At 49.3% G+C, this 13,382-nt stretch overlaps 2 protein-coding genes across 2 annotated transcripts; one reads left to right on the top strand and one right to left on the bottom strand.

The window, feature by feature from the left end:
• Window positions 1-1,641: 1,641 nt before the first annotated feature.
• On the top strand, window positions 1,642-7,150 carry LOC109785757 (beta-galactosidase 6). Its single transcript, XM_020344350.4, has 17 exons — window positions 1,642-2,191; window positions 2,297-2,392; window positions 2,753-2,865; window positions 2,968-3,034; window positions 3,130-3,366; window positions 3,469-3,663; window positions 3,762-3,849; window positions 3,948-4,066; window positions 4,267-4,428; window positions 4,519-4,736; window positions 4,837-4,943; window positions 5,074-5,183; window positions 5,324-5,431; window positions 5,570-5,677; window positions 5,803-6,014; window positions 6,345-6,681; window positions 6,772-7,150. Exons 1-17 carry the CDS (start codon window positions 2,015-2,017, stop codon window positions 6,877-6,879), a joined length of 2,562 nt encoding a protein of 853 aa, XP_020199939.1. The 5' UTR covers window positions 1,642-2,014; the 3' UTR covers window positions 6,880-7,150.
• Window positions 7,151-8,730: 1,580 nt separating this feature from the next.
• Window positions 8,731-12,356, bottom strand: LOC109785756 (protein FAR1-RELATED SEQUENCE 6). The gene has a single exon (XM_020344348.4). It carries the CDS (start codon window positions 11,992-11,994, stop codon window positions 8,977-8,979), a length of 3,018 nt encoding a protein of 1,005 aa, XP_020199937.1. The 5' UTR covers window positions 11,995-12,356; the 3' UTR covers window positions 8,731-8,976.
• Between the last annotated feature and the right edge of the window lie 1,026 nt (window positions 12,357-13,382).

The following is a 13,382-nucleotide window of genomic DNA, read 5'->3' on the forward strand; positions in this document are numbered from 1 at the left end:
GACTTGTTATAGAAACATCTATCATTAGTATCTTGCGATATAAAGAAAATGCGTGCATAGGATCTTTGATAGGTAGCCTCATTTAGAGCGAAAGGTTGTGGTACAAGCTTCACTAAAGAGAGGAAGTTTTGTTCATCGTGAATAAAAGGCTAAAATCTAAGGCTTTTAAGAACCGGAAATCACTTCAAAATAATCTCCTGCACAGTTCTAGAAGACAAGCTTCGCCCACAAGTTTCCATCTCTTTCCACAACTTCACCGGCTGTTGCCAAAATTTCCCCTCTCTCCCTCTCCCTGACCTGACGAATGTTAGAATAAATCCGAGGCATACCGTTGATCATCCGAGGACCAAGCAATCACACGAGCACGACACCGAGATTTGTTAACGAGGTTCACCGATATGGCTACATCCCCAGGGCTTGACTACGGGCGCTCCTCCCCGTGACACCGTCACAATACCGCACCCGGTCGCCCTGGACGCCGGCACATGCCGCCGGCTTCCCCTGCGTTCCGGTGCTATTATGTTGGCATAGGTTACATCGTGTGTCTATCCTTGCTATATATGAAAGGTCTAGGATACAAGTGTCCTATTAGGACACGACTTCATATCCTATCTAAAAACATCTTAAAACAATACAACTACAAGTCCAACTGTAACCTTACACTATATTCGACACAAAGCCGCACGAGCGCGGCAGCGATCGATAACTCGCTCCTGTCTACAGCTCGCCGCGTCATCATCTTCCACTTCCACGGCTCCAAATTGAGCTACACCACTTTCCGCCCTCGCCATTTCCATTTTCCCCGAACCCTCCCAAACAAGATAAGAAAAGAAGATGGATCCGTCCCGCCCGCGGTACAGTCCAGGACGCCGGCAGCGCAGTATGATACGCATCGCCAGCGCGCGGAGACGGGGAAGCGACAAGGCCGTTCGTGACCCGAGCGGCAGCCGTGGTACAACTAGCCCTGGTAGCGCTACGTGGTGGTAATGGGGATGAAATGATGGATCGACAAGCGACAACGCCGGCCGGTCACCGCACACGACCCCTGTCGGTGTGGCGCCGAGTAGCTCGCTAGCCGGCCCCTTTTCTATCTTTCTTTTCTTTACTAGTTTCTGCGAGGCCAATACAAAGGGCACATGGCTGGAGACGTACGGCGAGGGGGAATACTAAACGCTGTCGCGGCAAGTAAAAAGAGGGAGATGTAATTTTCAGCGAGGGGAAAAAGAGAGTGAGAGCAAGCAAGGGAGGAAGATGGTTGCATTACTTCCCGCGGCCCACCCATCCATCAATCATCCACGCCGTGTGTACCACCGAACCATCACGCCACCGCCATTAACTACTGCTACTGCCAGCAGCAACTCGCAGCGGGAGTAAATTCTTCCCCCCCCCCCCCCCCCCCCCCCCCCCCCCCGTCGACCCGACCCGATCCGATCCAGTTCAATCTCGTTTCCATCGCGATCGCACTTCAGTTCACACGCACAGGTCTCCATTGTTGCCGTTGCTTGCAAGTAGCAGCAAAACGCACGATTGGAGCAAGGGAGGAAGATCCACGAGAGAGAACACAGACACGACGACACCCACCCCATTGCCTGCCGCGAGCGCGCAAAAGCCTTTTTAATCGCGGTGGGAGGAGGAGGGGGAGGGGCACGGCACCACCACCACCGCATCCACAAGAAACAAACAAAGCGAGAAAGCGAGGTGCATTTCGTTTGTGCGCGCCCGGCCCTGGGGCGTATATTAAACCACCAGTAGAGTTTGTGCGTGTGCTCTGCTCTGCTCCGTTAAATCCCATTTCGCCCGGGAAGCCAAGCCACACACCGAGGCACCGAGCTCCCCTCTCCTTTTTCTTTTCTCTCACCGCCCCCCACCGAGCAACTCCATCTCCTCCTCTAGCTGCTGCTCGCCGCCCTCACTCCACTACCACCGCGCTAGCTCGGCTGGTACACCGAACGTCATCATCCCGCAAACAAGGTGCAGTTGTTGTCGTTGTTTCTTCTCGGGAGAGCCGCAAGCAATGGCGGCCGTCGGCAGGCTGCCGAGCGCGGTGGTGGCCCTGCTGCTCGCGCTGCTCTGCCTGGCGGGGACGTCGGCGGCGACCAACGTGACGTACGACCACCGCGCGCTGGTCATCGACGGCGTGCGCCGCGTGCTCGTCTCCGGCTCCATCCACTACCCGCGGAGCACCCCCGACGTACGTCCCGCTCTTTCCTGCTCTGTTTCGCTTGTTTTCTTTCTCGTCTGTGTGTCCTCCCTACTCTCATCTCTGAGCTGAACGCTAGCTAGCGATTGATTGCAGATGTGGCCGGGGCTGATGCAGAAGGCCAAGGACGGCGGCCTGGACATGGTGGAGACGTACGTCTTCTGGGACGTCCACGAGCCCGTCCGGGGACAGGCACGTTCTCCACTCCATACCGGCCAGGCCAAGGCCATCAACCTCGCTCTCTCTTGCTGCTGTGCTATTTTCTCTAGTGTCATACTAGTTTCGTTTCGTTTTTGCTTTTCTCATTCATCTCTTCCAGCTGGTCGTCATGTGTGAAAGGGCGGTGCTTGCTTCCCCTTCACCCTATGCTTTATTCTTCCCACTCACTCCCAAGCTCTTTACTTACCGATCGTACACTATCTATCATGAGCTTCCTTCGAACTAGTGCCATTATGTCTAAAATATATTTTCTCTTCAAAGTTCACATTGTCTCGATGCCTTTGCAAAATCAAGTCCCCAAAACTCTGACGGTTACGAGCTGCAACGTGACAGTACGACTTCGAGGGCAGGAATGACCTGGTGAGGTTCGTCAAGGCCGCCGCCGACGCCGGGCTCTACGTGCACCTCAGGATCGGCCCCTACGTCTGCGCCGAGTGGAACTACGGGTCTGACTGATACCCCTCTCACTCTGCAGCATTTCCCCCTGTCCGATCCCCGTTTCAGTAGTCCGATCGAGCCTAACCGTGTGTGCTGTTGATTGTGTGCAGAGGCTTCCCGCTATGGCTGCACTTCATCCCGGGGATCAAGTTCCGCACCGACAACGAGCCTTTCAAGGTACGCGGCGACATAATTAAAAGAGATCATTGCGCAAATGCAATGCAGCTTGATCGATCGATGAGTGAATGGCGAAATGATTTGTGTGGGTGCAGACGGAGATGCAGCGGTTCACGGAGAAGGTGGTGGCGACGATGAAGGGCGCGGGGCTGTACGCGTCGCAGGGCGGGCCCATCATCCTGTCGCAGATCGAGAACGAGTACGGCAACATCGACGCGTCCTACGGCGCGCCCGGGAAGTCGTACATCCGCTGGGCCGCCGGGATGGCCGTCGCGCTCGACACCGGCGTGCCCTGGGTCATGTGCCAGCAGGCCGACACGCCGGCGCCCCTGGTAAGCTCATCTCATCGTCGGCCCGCCGCGCCCTGCCCTGCCTGGGTCATTGCTAGCTAGCGACGGCGACGTGACTGAACTGGAGAAGAAAAAAAAATGCAGATCAACACGTGCAACGGGTTCTACTGCGACCAGTTCACGCCGAGCCTGTCCAGCAGGCCCAAGCTGTGGACGGAGAACTGGAGCGGCTGGTTCCTCTCCTTCGGTGGCGCCGTGCCCTACCGCCCCACCGAGGACCTCGCCTTCGCCGTCGCGCGCTTCTACCAGCGCGGTGGCACCCTGCAGAACTACTACATGGTACGTCCTACGCTGCTGCTGATTGTCCTCTGCTCCTGTAGCTTGCGTTCAGCGTGCGTGCCTAACTCTGGCCGGGTCTTTCTTTACTGTGTCGGCAGTACCACGGCGGGACCAACTTCGGCCGCAGCTCGGGAGGGCCGTTCATCTCCACGAGCTACGACTACGACGCCCCCATCGACGAGTACGGTGAGTGCCCGTCTTCTTTCCTTCTTGAGCTGCTCATGTCTCGACTCTCTTTCAGTTTCTGAACAATACATTTGCCCTTCTCTCAATGTGTGATTCAGGGCTAGTGAGGCAGCCAAAGTGGGGCCACTTGAGGGATGTCCATAAGGCGATAAAGATGTGCGAGCCTGCACTCATAGCAACTGATCCATCATACATGTCCCTTGGTCAAAATGCTGAGGTACGCGATCCGCTTTTCACAAAAGCAACTTTTGTTTAACGAAAAAAGAGACAGATCAAAGCAACTTTCGTTTTATAACGAGAAAAGAAAGACAAATCAATCAGCGGAGCAAATCTTGTTCAGGAATGATAATGTATGTACCTTTATAGATTATGCTTAATGATGATGATGATGATATCTGCATTTTCTTCTTGCTTCAGGCACACGTATACAAGGCCGGTTCATTGTGTGCGGCATTCCTCGCGAATATAGACAATCAGTCTGACAAGACTGTCACCTTCAACGGCAAGGCGTATAAACTCCCTGCGTGGTCCGTCAGCATCCTTCCTGACTGCAAGAATGTGGTGCTGAACACTGCCCAGGTATGTGCATTGCCTTGCTCAAGACAAAGAAGCCGTGTTTCTGGAACCAATCTTGGCCTTGGATCTGATTACGGTCACTACTCTTCGCAGATCAACTCTCAGGTAGCATCTACACAGATGAGAAACCTGGGGTTCAGCACTCAAGCATCTGACGGCTCGTCCGTCGAAGCAGAACTCGCTTCTTCTACCTGGAGCTACGCCGTTGAGCCTGTTGGTATCACAAAGGAGAATGCCATGACAAAGCCTGGGCTGATGGAGCAGATAAACACCACCGCGGACGCCAGCGATTTCCTGTGGTACTCAACAAGGTACAGGATTGCACTCGTAGCTGTACTTGTGCACATGGTAATCGTCTAATCAACAAGCTGGCAGTGACAGGTTTTGCTGACTGGTTTCTACTTTGTGCAGCATCATCGTGGCGGGTGATGAACCGTATCTGAATGGTAGTCAGTCCAATCTGCTTGTCAACTCACTTGGGCATGTTCTTCAGGTCTTCGTCAATGGCAAGTTTGCAGGTAATGTGTGAGAAGAAAATGCAAACTCATTCAGATGAAACTTGGATTGTCATGTTAATTATCAACATTCGTCTTTCATTTGTAAGGTGCATTTGTGTACTGAAATGTATTAGTATTGAAATCTTACCAGGTAGCAGTAAGGGTAGTGCTACGAGCTCCCTGATCTCATTGACAACACCAGTTACACTTGTACCTGGAAAGAATAAAATAGATCTTCTGAGTGCGACAGTTGGTCTGACGGTGAGTCATTCTCCACTCTACTCTATTTTGCTGTCCATCTGTACTTAGATATTTAAAGATGTGTTGTATTCAAAAATGAAAAACCACATCTAATACCAAGTTACTAACATTGTACTTCCTTAACTCTACTGTGGCTTCAGAACTATGGTGCATTCTTTGACCTAGTTGGTGCTGGAATTACCGGTCCAGTAAAGCTGACTGGACCGAAGGGTACGCTTGATCTATCTTCTGCGGATTGGACATACCAGGTGTGTACACCCAGTAATCTGTGTTGAGCAATTATTGGCAAATGTTGTTTTCGAATCCCTTAATCAGTACGGGTAAACCATAGCGTATAGTAACAGTATTGTTGCCTTTTTCCTTATCAAAATATTTGGTCACTCCAGATTGGACTCAGAGGAGAAGACTTGCACCTGTATAATCCTTCAGAGGCCTCTCCAGAATGGGTATCAGATAACTCTTACCCAACCAATAACCCTTTGACCTGGTACAAGGTCAGTATGATCCTCCAACCATGAAACTATGGTAGCATTTGAATAAGTGTAGTGCTGTAGAGCCATTACGATTTATTTATTTTATCTTGGGAATCAATGCTCTAACTACAATGCTCAAAATGCAGAGCAAATTTACAACTCCTGCAGGCGATGATCCTGTTGCCATAGACTTCACAGGAATGGGGAAAGGTGAGGCGTGGGTGAACGGGCAGAGCATTGGTCGGTACTGGCCAACAAATATTGCTCCACAAAGTGGCTGTGTTAATTCATGCAACTACAGAGGACCTTACAGCGCAAGCAAATGCCAGAAGAAATGTGGACAGCCATCGCAGATTTTGTAAGAATCCACTCCATGAAAATTCATACCATCTTTCGCTACCTACAGGCAGAGCACATTCTAATGTTCTATATGTTGTCATAGGCTCGTACTAAAATGGTTTACGTACCCTTTCAGTTAAATGTATTATTTGGGTGTTCCATGGCATTTAGCTTTTACTGAGACCAAAGTAATGCTATACTGGTCACTCGTTGGTACTTACAAATGAAGGCCAGATGGTCTCAGCATTGAATTTATGACCACAACAATATAGGCTTTTCCTTTTCGTACAAAAAACATATGAACTGCTACAATGGAATGACTAATTCAATTTCTTACCTTGTTAAACAGGTATCATGTGCCCCGTTCGTTTCTCCAACCAGGCAGCAATGATATAGTCCTTTTCGAGCAGTTTGGTGGTGACCCAAGCAAGATATCCTTCACGACAAAACAGACAGAAAGCGTATGCGCACACGTGTCTGAGGATCATCCCGACCAAATCGATAGCTGGATCTCTCCCCAGCAGAAATTACAGAGGTCTGGGCCAGCACTTCGTCTGGAATGCCCCAAAGAAGGTCAGGTCATCAGCAGTATCAAGTTTGCAAGCTTCGGGACACCGAGTGGCACCTGTGGGAGCTACAGCCATGGCGAATGCAGCAGCTCTCAGGCTCTGGCAGTCGCTCAGGAGGTAACTCCAATCTGTTCCACTTCCGCACTTGCTATGTCTTTTTGTAGAGTTTATCTTCATGATACTGACAATGCTGCGGGAACTCTCCAGGCATGCGTTGGGGTGAGCAGTTGCAGTGTGCCGGTGTCAGCAAAGAACTTCGGAGATCCATGCAGAGGAGTCACAAAAAGCCTTGTGGTCGAAGCTGCATGCTCATGAGTCATGGCATGTTTGATAAATGTTATTAGTAGGAAGTAAAAGCAGATTGAGGGGGTGAAACCAGATTCCTCCTCTTTGTAGACAAACAGGCAAGAAACAATAATTGTTCCAGAAATGCTAGTCGGATGGAATAAAATATTCCAAAATCTATTAGAGCCATGGAAGCTAGTAAATTGTCTACTTAGAATGGGTTGTGCTACTTGTTAGTAGAACAATTCTACACATTCCTACAATGTATTCTTTCGCAATAGAGATAAGTCAAATGGAAAAAGCACGCATTGTCTGTTGAAGTAAATCTCTCAAGACGAGAGGTTAACATCTACACCTGAAACACTAGATACTACTTCCTCCGCCCGGAATTAATTAACGCTCAAACGGATGCAACATCCGTTTGAGCGTCAACTCATTCCGGACAGAGGGAGTACTAGCTAATCTGTGTCGAAAAATTTGCGATACTCTGATTTTGTCCAGTTGTTCTGCAAACACTTTAGATTGAAACAGCTGAAGAGTGCACCTTGCTGAAGTTCTGAAAATCCGAAAGACTTCTAATGTTGATATGTATCAGGATGATGCTATAAAGTTGTGGCATATGGTTTTTTCTTGCAGCACTTTGCTTCATCAACCCTTAAAAACGACTTGTGATGTAGAACAGAACGAATGGCAATGATATTCTTGTTCAGGTTCAGGTCCGGATGCTTTGATGTTGGCCTTGTTTGGTTTTGGCCAATCTGGGCGATTTCAGACGTGGAGATTTCTCTCCCTTCTGTGATGTAACGACTGGGACTCTCCCTGTTTTTTCCCTGCTTAATCAATGAAAAGGCAAAGCTTTTGCCTTTCTTCAAAAAAAAAAAAAAACAGAACATAGAAGAGATGAAGTTTGAACATACCCTGCATGCCAGAGGCGGTGAGGTTCACCTCAAAACATCAATCGATATGGAGGCGATTTTTGAGAAATCCCTCAATCAATTAGGAGAATCGCCTCAGAATCTCTACCAATATGAGGCTTCTCTGAAAAACATCTCCAAAGCTGCATCCAGGCTAGAGATGATTTTAAGATGACTCTCCAAAATGCCTCCTTAAACACAATTTTGAGACGTTTCCAAGCAATTATAGGCAGTTCGAATCAAACAAAGCGAATACCACAAGCTTGGCTCACATAGATTTCCTATGAAATGCGAAGATCAAACTTAGCATGCCAATATGCATCAGGTGCTGCATCGCAGCAGAAGGCAAATATTAACGAAGTGCTCGTGTAGAACAGGGAACCAGCTTGAAGAAATGCTGTGCACTGGACGTGAGGACGTGAAGCTTATTCTATCTACTCCCTCCGTCCGAAAATACTTGTCATCAAAATTGATAAAAAGGATGTCTCTAGAACTAAAATACGTCTAGATACATCCTCTTTTATCCATTTTGATGACAAGTATTTCCGGACGGAGGGAGTATAAAAGATCTCTACCTTAACCCTGAAATATAACAAGCTGCCACCTTCTCAAACAACAGAGCGAAATATTTCCATGATATCCAACCAATTGCTTCCCAGCAGATGCACTACAGCCAAAAAAAGAGCCAAAGCAGTTAAACTGCAACATAGCTTGCGAGTAAGCCACGAAGTTGTAATCATAATAACTACTCCCTCTGTAAACTAGCATAGGACGTTTTAGAAACTTAACATCTAAAACGTCCCATGTTAGTTAACAGAGGGAGTACTAGACTTTAATCTTAAATTTTATGCCTGGATAAGCTGCTAGCACAAATAAATGGAAAGCACAAGGCAATACAGTGCTATCGACAGCTCAAACCAGAACAAACATCATCTAATCTGCGAAACTAGAGGCATCGCACTTGCAATTACCAGATGGAAAGGATTATTACTATCTATCAACAACATGCAGAGAACAATGCCATTCAAGTAGCTAACTGCAACTGCCAAACAGGGAAAAAATGTTACAGGATAGCTACCAACAATCAATGTTTGATCTGCAATTAGTACAAACTAGTTGATTAGTGGTACTGCCTGAACTAAGAACATACATATTGACATACAAGAAGGTCGTCTCCTTTTCTAAACAAATGTTACAGCAGTAGACAGTTAAACTACCCCACATGCATTCCACCTCCGATGAAATAAGTATTGGTTTCCACATTGGATCTCTTGTTTGAGTCCATCACCTGATCTCTCATATTGAGGAGTTGTTTGGGATGGTAAACTGGTGGGTGTGGATGCATTTGCATGAAATCTGTTGCAGCCATTGGCAAAGAACTCTCCAGGTTGACGTTCACCAAATCAAAAGTGTGCATCGCATCATCCTGAGAAGTGGATACCATGTTCATATCCACTCTCGTGTCACCGTGTATCATGTGAGGGGACGTCATGTTCATATCAACTCTTCTGTCTCCATGTATCAGGTGTGGTGACGCCATGTTCATATCAACTCTCCTGTCCCCATGTATCAGATGAGGGGATGTCAGGTTCATATCAACTCTTCTGTCGCTGTGTATGAAATGTGGCGACCCCAGGTTCATATCGACTCTTCTGTCCCCATGGATCAGGTGAGGGGACGTCATATTCACGTCTACTCTTCTCTCCCTCTGCATCAAGTGAGGAGCTGTCATGTTCATGTCAACTCTTCCCTCTCTGTGGATAAGGTGGGGTGTTTGCATTTCCAAATCGGCTCTTCTGTCCCCATTGATCAGGGATGTCGTGTTGGATGCCATGTTATCCTCATGAACCAGGGCTCTTGTGTTTACTGGCATGTTTGCCTCAACCCTTCTGTCCCTGTGAATGATGGATGTGGTGTTTGATGCCATGTTCACATCAACTCTTCTATCAGCGGATACCTGACCAGTTACTGCCATATTTACATCAACCCGCTGATCACCTTGCTGGGTCTGGCCAGGCCTTACTAGTTTGCCCTTCGCTTCTTTCATGGCAGACAGCACAAACTCCTTCAACTCAGGTTCTCTAGCCCCAATATCGATAACATCTTCTAAATATTCATGGCCACGCACGTACAGATCATCAAAAATGCTCAAATCTCTCTGCAATGCCACAGAGTTCGAGCTTGCAGACGCGTGAATAATTCTGAAGTCCTTCCTCCAGCGGCTGAGGATGTACTTTGATGGCAGCATCAACACATTCTCTTGCTTCAGAACAGACAGAGCATGGCTGCAAAGAATGCCCCGTGATGGAAAAGAGCGACAAATGCACCAAACATCCTTGTCAGAATTGTTGTAGACAACCGTATAGTCAACCTTCTTGCCCTGTATTAACTCGCTGACCATGTAGGTAATTGAATTCCCGCTCCTGTCTACCTCTTTACAAATAACATGCATTAATTGCTTGATCTCGTCTTGGAATGCCTGAAACATGGGTACTGTATACAGCTCCAGAAGTTGCTCCTCAAATGGTAATCCTGACAGCAAAGTGAGCCTAGAATAATAGGAGCGCAAATCATCGTATGCTTCCCTTTCCAGCTTCCCTCTGAGGGTAGTCTCATATTGCTCAAGGAAAACTGGCAATGTGGTTTTACTTGTCACAACACCATCAAAGTATGGATCTGGTTTTTCAACCTTCCTGATAGCAGATGTGCCAGCCCAAAACGAATGATTGACATAACCAGGAGCCCACTGCTTCCGGCAGCTGTACAGTGCAGAGAACCATTCATTATCTTTGAGCTTATAATGCTCAACCATGGCCTCCCACTCCTTTTCAAAGTCAGTAAGTGTGACTGTGTCATAAACAACCTCCTTGAATCTCAAAGAAATTGCCTCTTTCTCATGTGTGCGTCCCACGTTTTCTTGGAGCTTCTTCAAGATATGCCAAAAGCAGAAGCGGTGCCTTGCATCTGGCAAGACCTCAGACACAGCCTCTGCTACAACATCTGAATAACCAGTTGTAATCGCCTCTGGTGGCTTGCCATTCATACAGCCCAGCCACCTCTTCAACAACCAGACATAGTTCTCTTTACTGTCTTTGGAGAGCAGACCACAACCAAGTAGCACAAGGTGGCCATGGTTATTCACCCCAAGGAGTGTGGCCAAAGGGAGGCTAGCACGAGAGTGCTGCAAGTACATTACATCAAGTGAAATGACATCACCAAAGTAGCGGTACTGGGCCTGAGACCTCAAATCTGTCCAGAAAAAATTCTTCATGCGACTTTCCTGATCAAGATCCCAGCTATGAATGAAGTTTGGTTTCTTTTCCTGCATCATTTCGATGAACTTCTTGACTGCAATGAGGTCTTCGTCCCCGAAGCGCTGCACAAAACTGTCGGTTCTATTAAACCTCAACCCACCAGCAGCAGCTCCACCACTGACACTCCGCTTGGGGCGAGTCGGAAACTTCCTGGTCTCAGCAATCTCACTCAATGACTTCTCCACCATCTCATCCATCTCAACAGTAATCTTGGCCTTCTTCTTGGCTGACTCTGGCATCTCCCTGTAGGCTTTTAAAAACCTCACCATATCCGGTGTGCAAGGGTGGTTATGCTCCAAGTCGACGAACTCCACCTTCCACCTATCGTTCACCCGCTTGTCACGGATGATCAGCATCGCCTTGCATCCAGTCTTCTCGGCGGTGGTACGCCGAGCCCGCTTCTCTGGGGTGGCTGCCCCACGCTTGTTGCGGAGTGGGTAGCGGGCGCCTGAATCTTCCGACGGGGCCGCCCCTTCCCGGGACTTGCCAGCTTGAGTGCAGCTGAAGGTGGAGCGGTAGCGAATCCCCTCGTAGTTGTGGCAGGTGCGGCGCACGGCGTGGAATCCCATGCGGAAGGCGTATACCTTGTAGAGCGAAAACGCCTCGTCGACGGAGTCGAACACCGTGCCCACCCGCGGCACGAGAGCTTCCTCCAGCGTGCGCGGCACGAAGTCGTCGTCCCCTCCGGCGCCGTCCGCCGCCCCGTCGTCGTCGTCGGAGGCGACGAGCACCTCGTCCTCGCCCTCCTCCACCACCACCTCCTCCTCATCCTCGTCCTCCGCGGGGTCGGCGTTGAGATCGTCAGCAATCTCGTCTTTGACCCGCCCGGCGGCCGCCGCGGCCTCCTCCTCCTCACAGCTAGGGTTTTGCGCCCGGGTGGCGCGTGGGTGAGGGGGCCGCTCAGAACCCTCCTCCATGGGTGGCCCGAGTATTTACCCACCCCACAGCCAGTGGCGACGCCTCCCCAAAACCAAAAGTATTAACACTAGAGGTACAGGGGGGCGGATACCTCGCGGTGCGAAATGGCTAGGGTTCGGGGCGGGCAACTGTACGGGGGTACCGGGAGGGGGGCGGGGGCACCGTGGGGGGTGGAGGAGCTCGAGGGGGGCGTCGATCTGGCCGGAGTTGGTGGGCTTGGGGACGTCGCCGGGGAAGAGAAGGGAAATTGGGGGGAAGGGCGGGTCTGAGTTGCTTCTGGGGGCGGAGAAAGTAGAGAGAGATGAGTACGGAAGGAGGAGAGGATAGTTTTCTGGGTGTGCTTACGGATTTGCATCTGGACTCCGGAGAGAAGGCTGGGGACGTGGCGGATCCGCGATATCGTGGGTCGACGGGTGGAGAAGGCTGACATATGGCCCCGGCCTTAGGCCATGTATAATGCATAGTTTCAGGGTGATGCCTCACATGTCATGTACTTCCTCCGTTCCGAATTACTAGTCGCAAGTATGAATGTATCTAGATGTATTTTAGTTCTAGATACATCCATTTCTGCGACGAGTAATTTGGAACGGAGTGAGTAGGATCGTATAACATGAGAAGTAGGTTCGAATGGGGAAGCGTGATCCTCTCCAGGAGGCTGGTGCTTGAAGAGAAAAAGTGTAATCCAATGCATAAAGTTGAAAAAGTTAAAATAAAGAGTAGGGATGCATGTGTAGCGGGAGTCACTTTTTGTTCTTTGATATGGCCCACCAGTAGTAGTTTGCATTGGGAAGAAAAAATCAACATAGATGCTTCACATTATTTTTGTCATGGGGCATCTGTATTCATATGCCACCATTGTACATGCCCTTACCTCTCCTTTTATGTATGCTGACCATAGCACCGGGTACCAGTCCGCGGACACTGATATGGAGGTCAGCCATCCAACTGTAGCCACATACATTGCAAGGCGGATTTCAACAAACCAGACAAATTACATGCAAACTGGATTATTTTTACACAAACCAAAGCACATTCATTATGTTTCAGGAATTTTTCATTAAAAAAGGAACCGAATCTAAACCCAGCACACGGCGGCGCCCGTCGTCCAACTCCTTGTTGTTCCCTTCCAGCGACCACATCCTCACGGGAGCAAGACCCGTGAAGTGAAGTTGCGGTCGTCGGCGAGGAAGAGTAGAAGATGGGTGACAGACTCGCTCACTTGGGACTCGAGACCATGCCGCCTCTCATGCCCTACTACTACTTGTCGGAGTCTGCAAGCTGTCTGTCGTCGGTGGACGTGAAATCGATGATGTGTAAAATCGCAAGTGCTTGGGAAACTGCTCGACACCCAATACGGGTGTGGCTATCTCATATATATAGACGTACG

Source organism: Aegilops tauschii, chromosome 4 (assembly GCF_002575655.3).
Source record: "Aegilops tauschii subsp. strangulata cultivar AL8/78 chromosome 4, Aet v6.0, whole genome shotgun sequence".
NCBI classification, from domain to species: Eukaryota; Viridiplantae; Streptophyta; class Magnoliopsida; order Poales; family Poaceae; genus Aegilops; species Aegilops tauschii.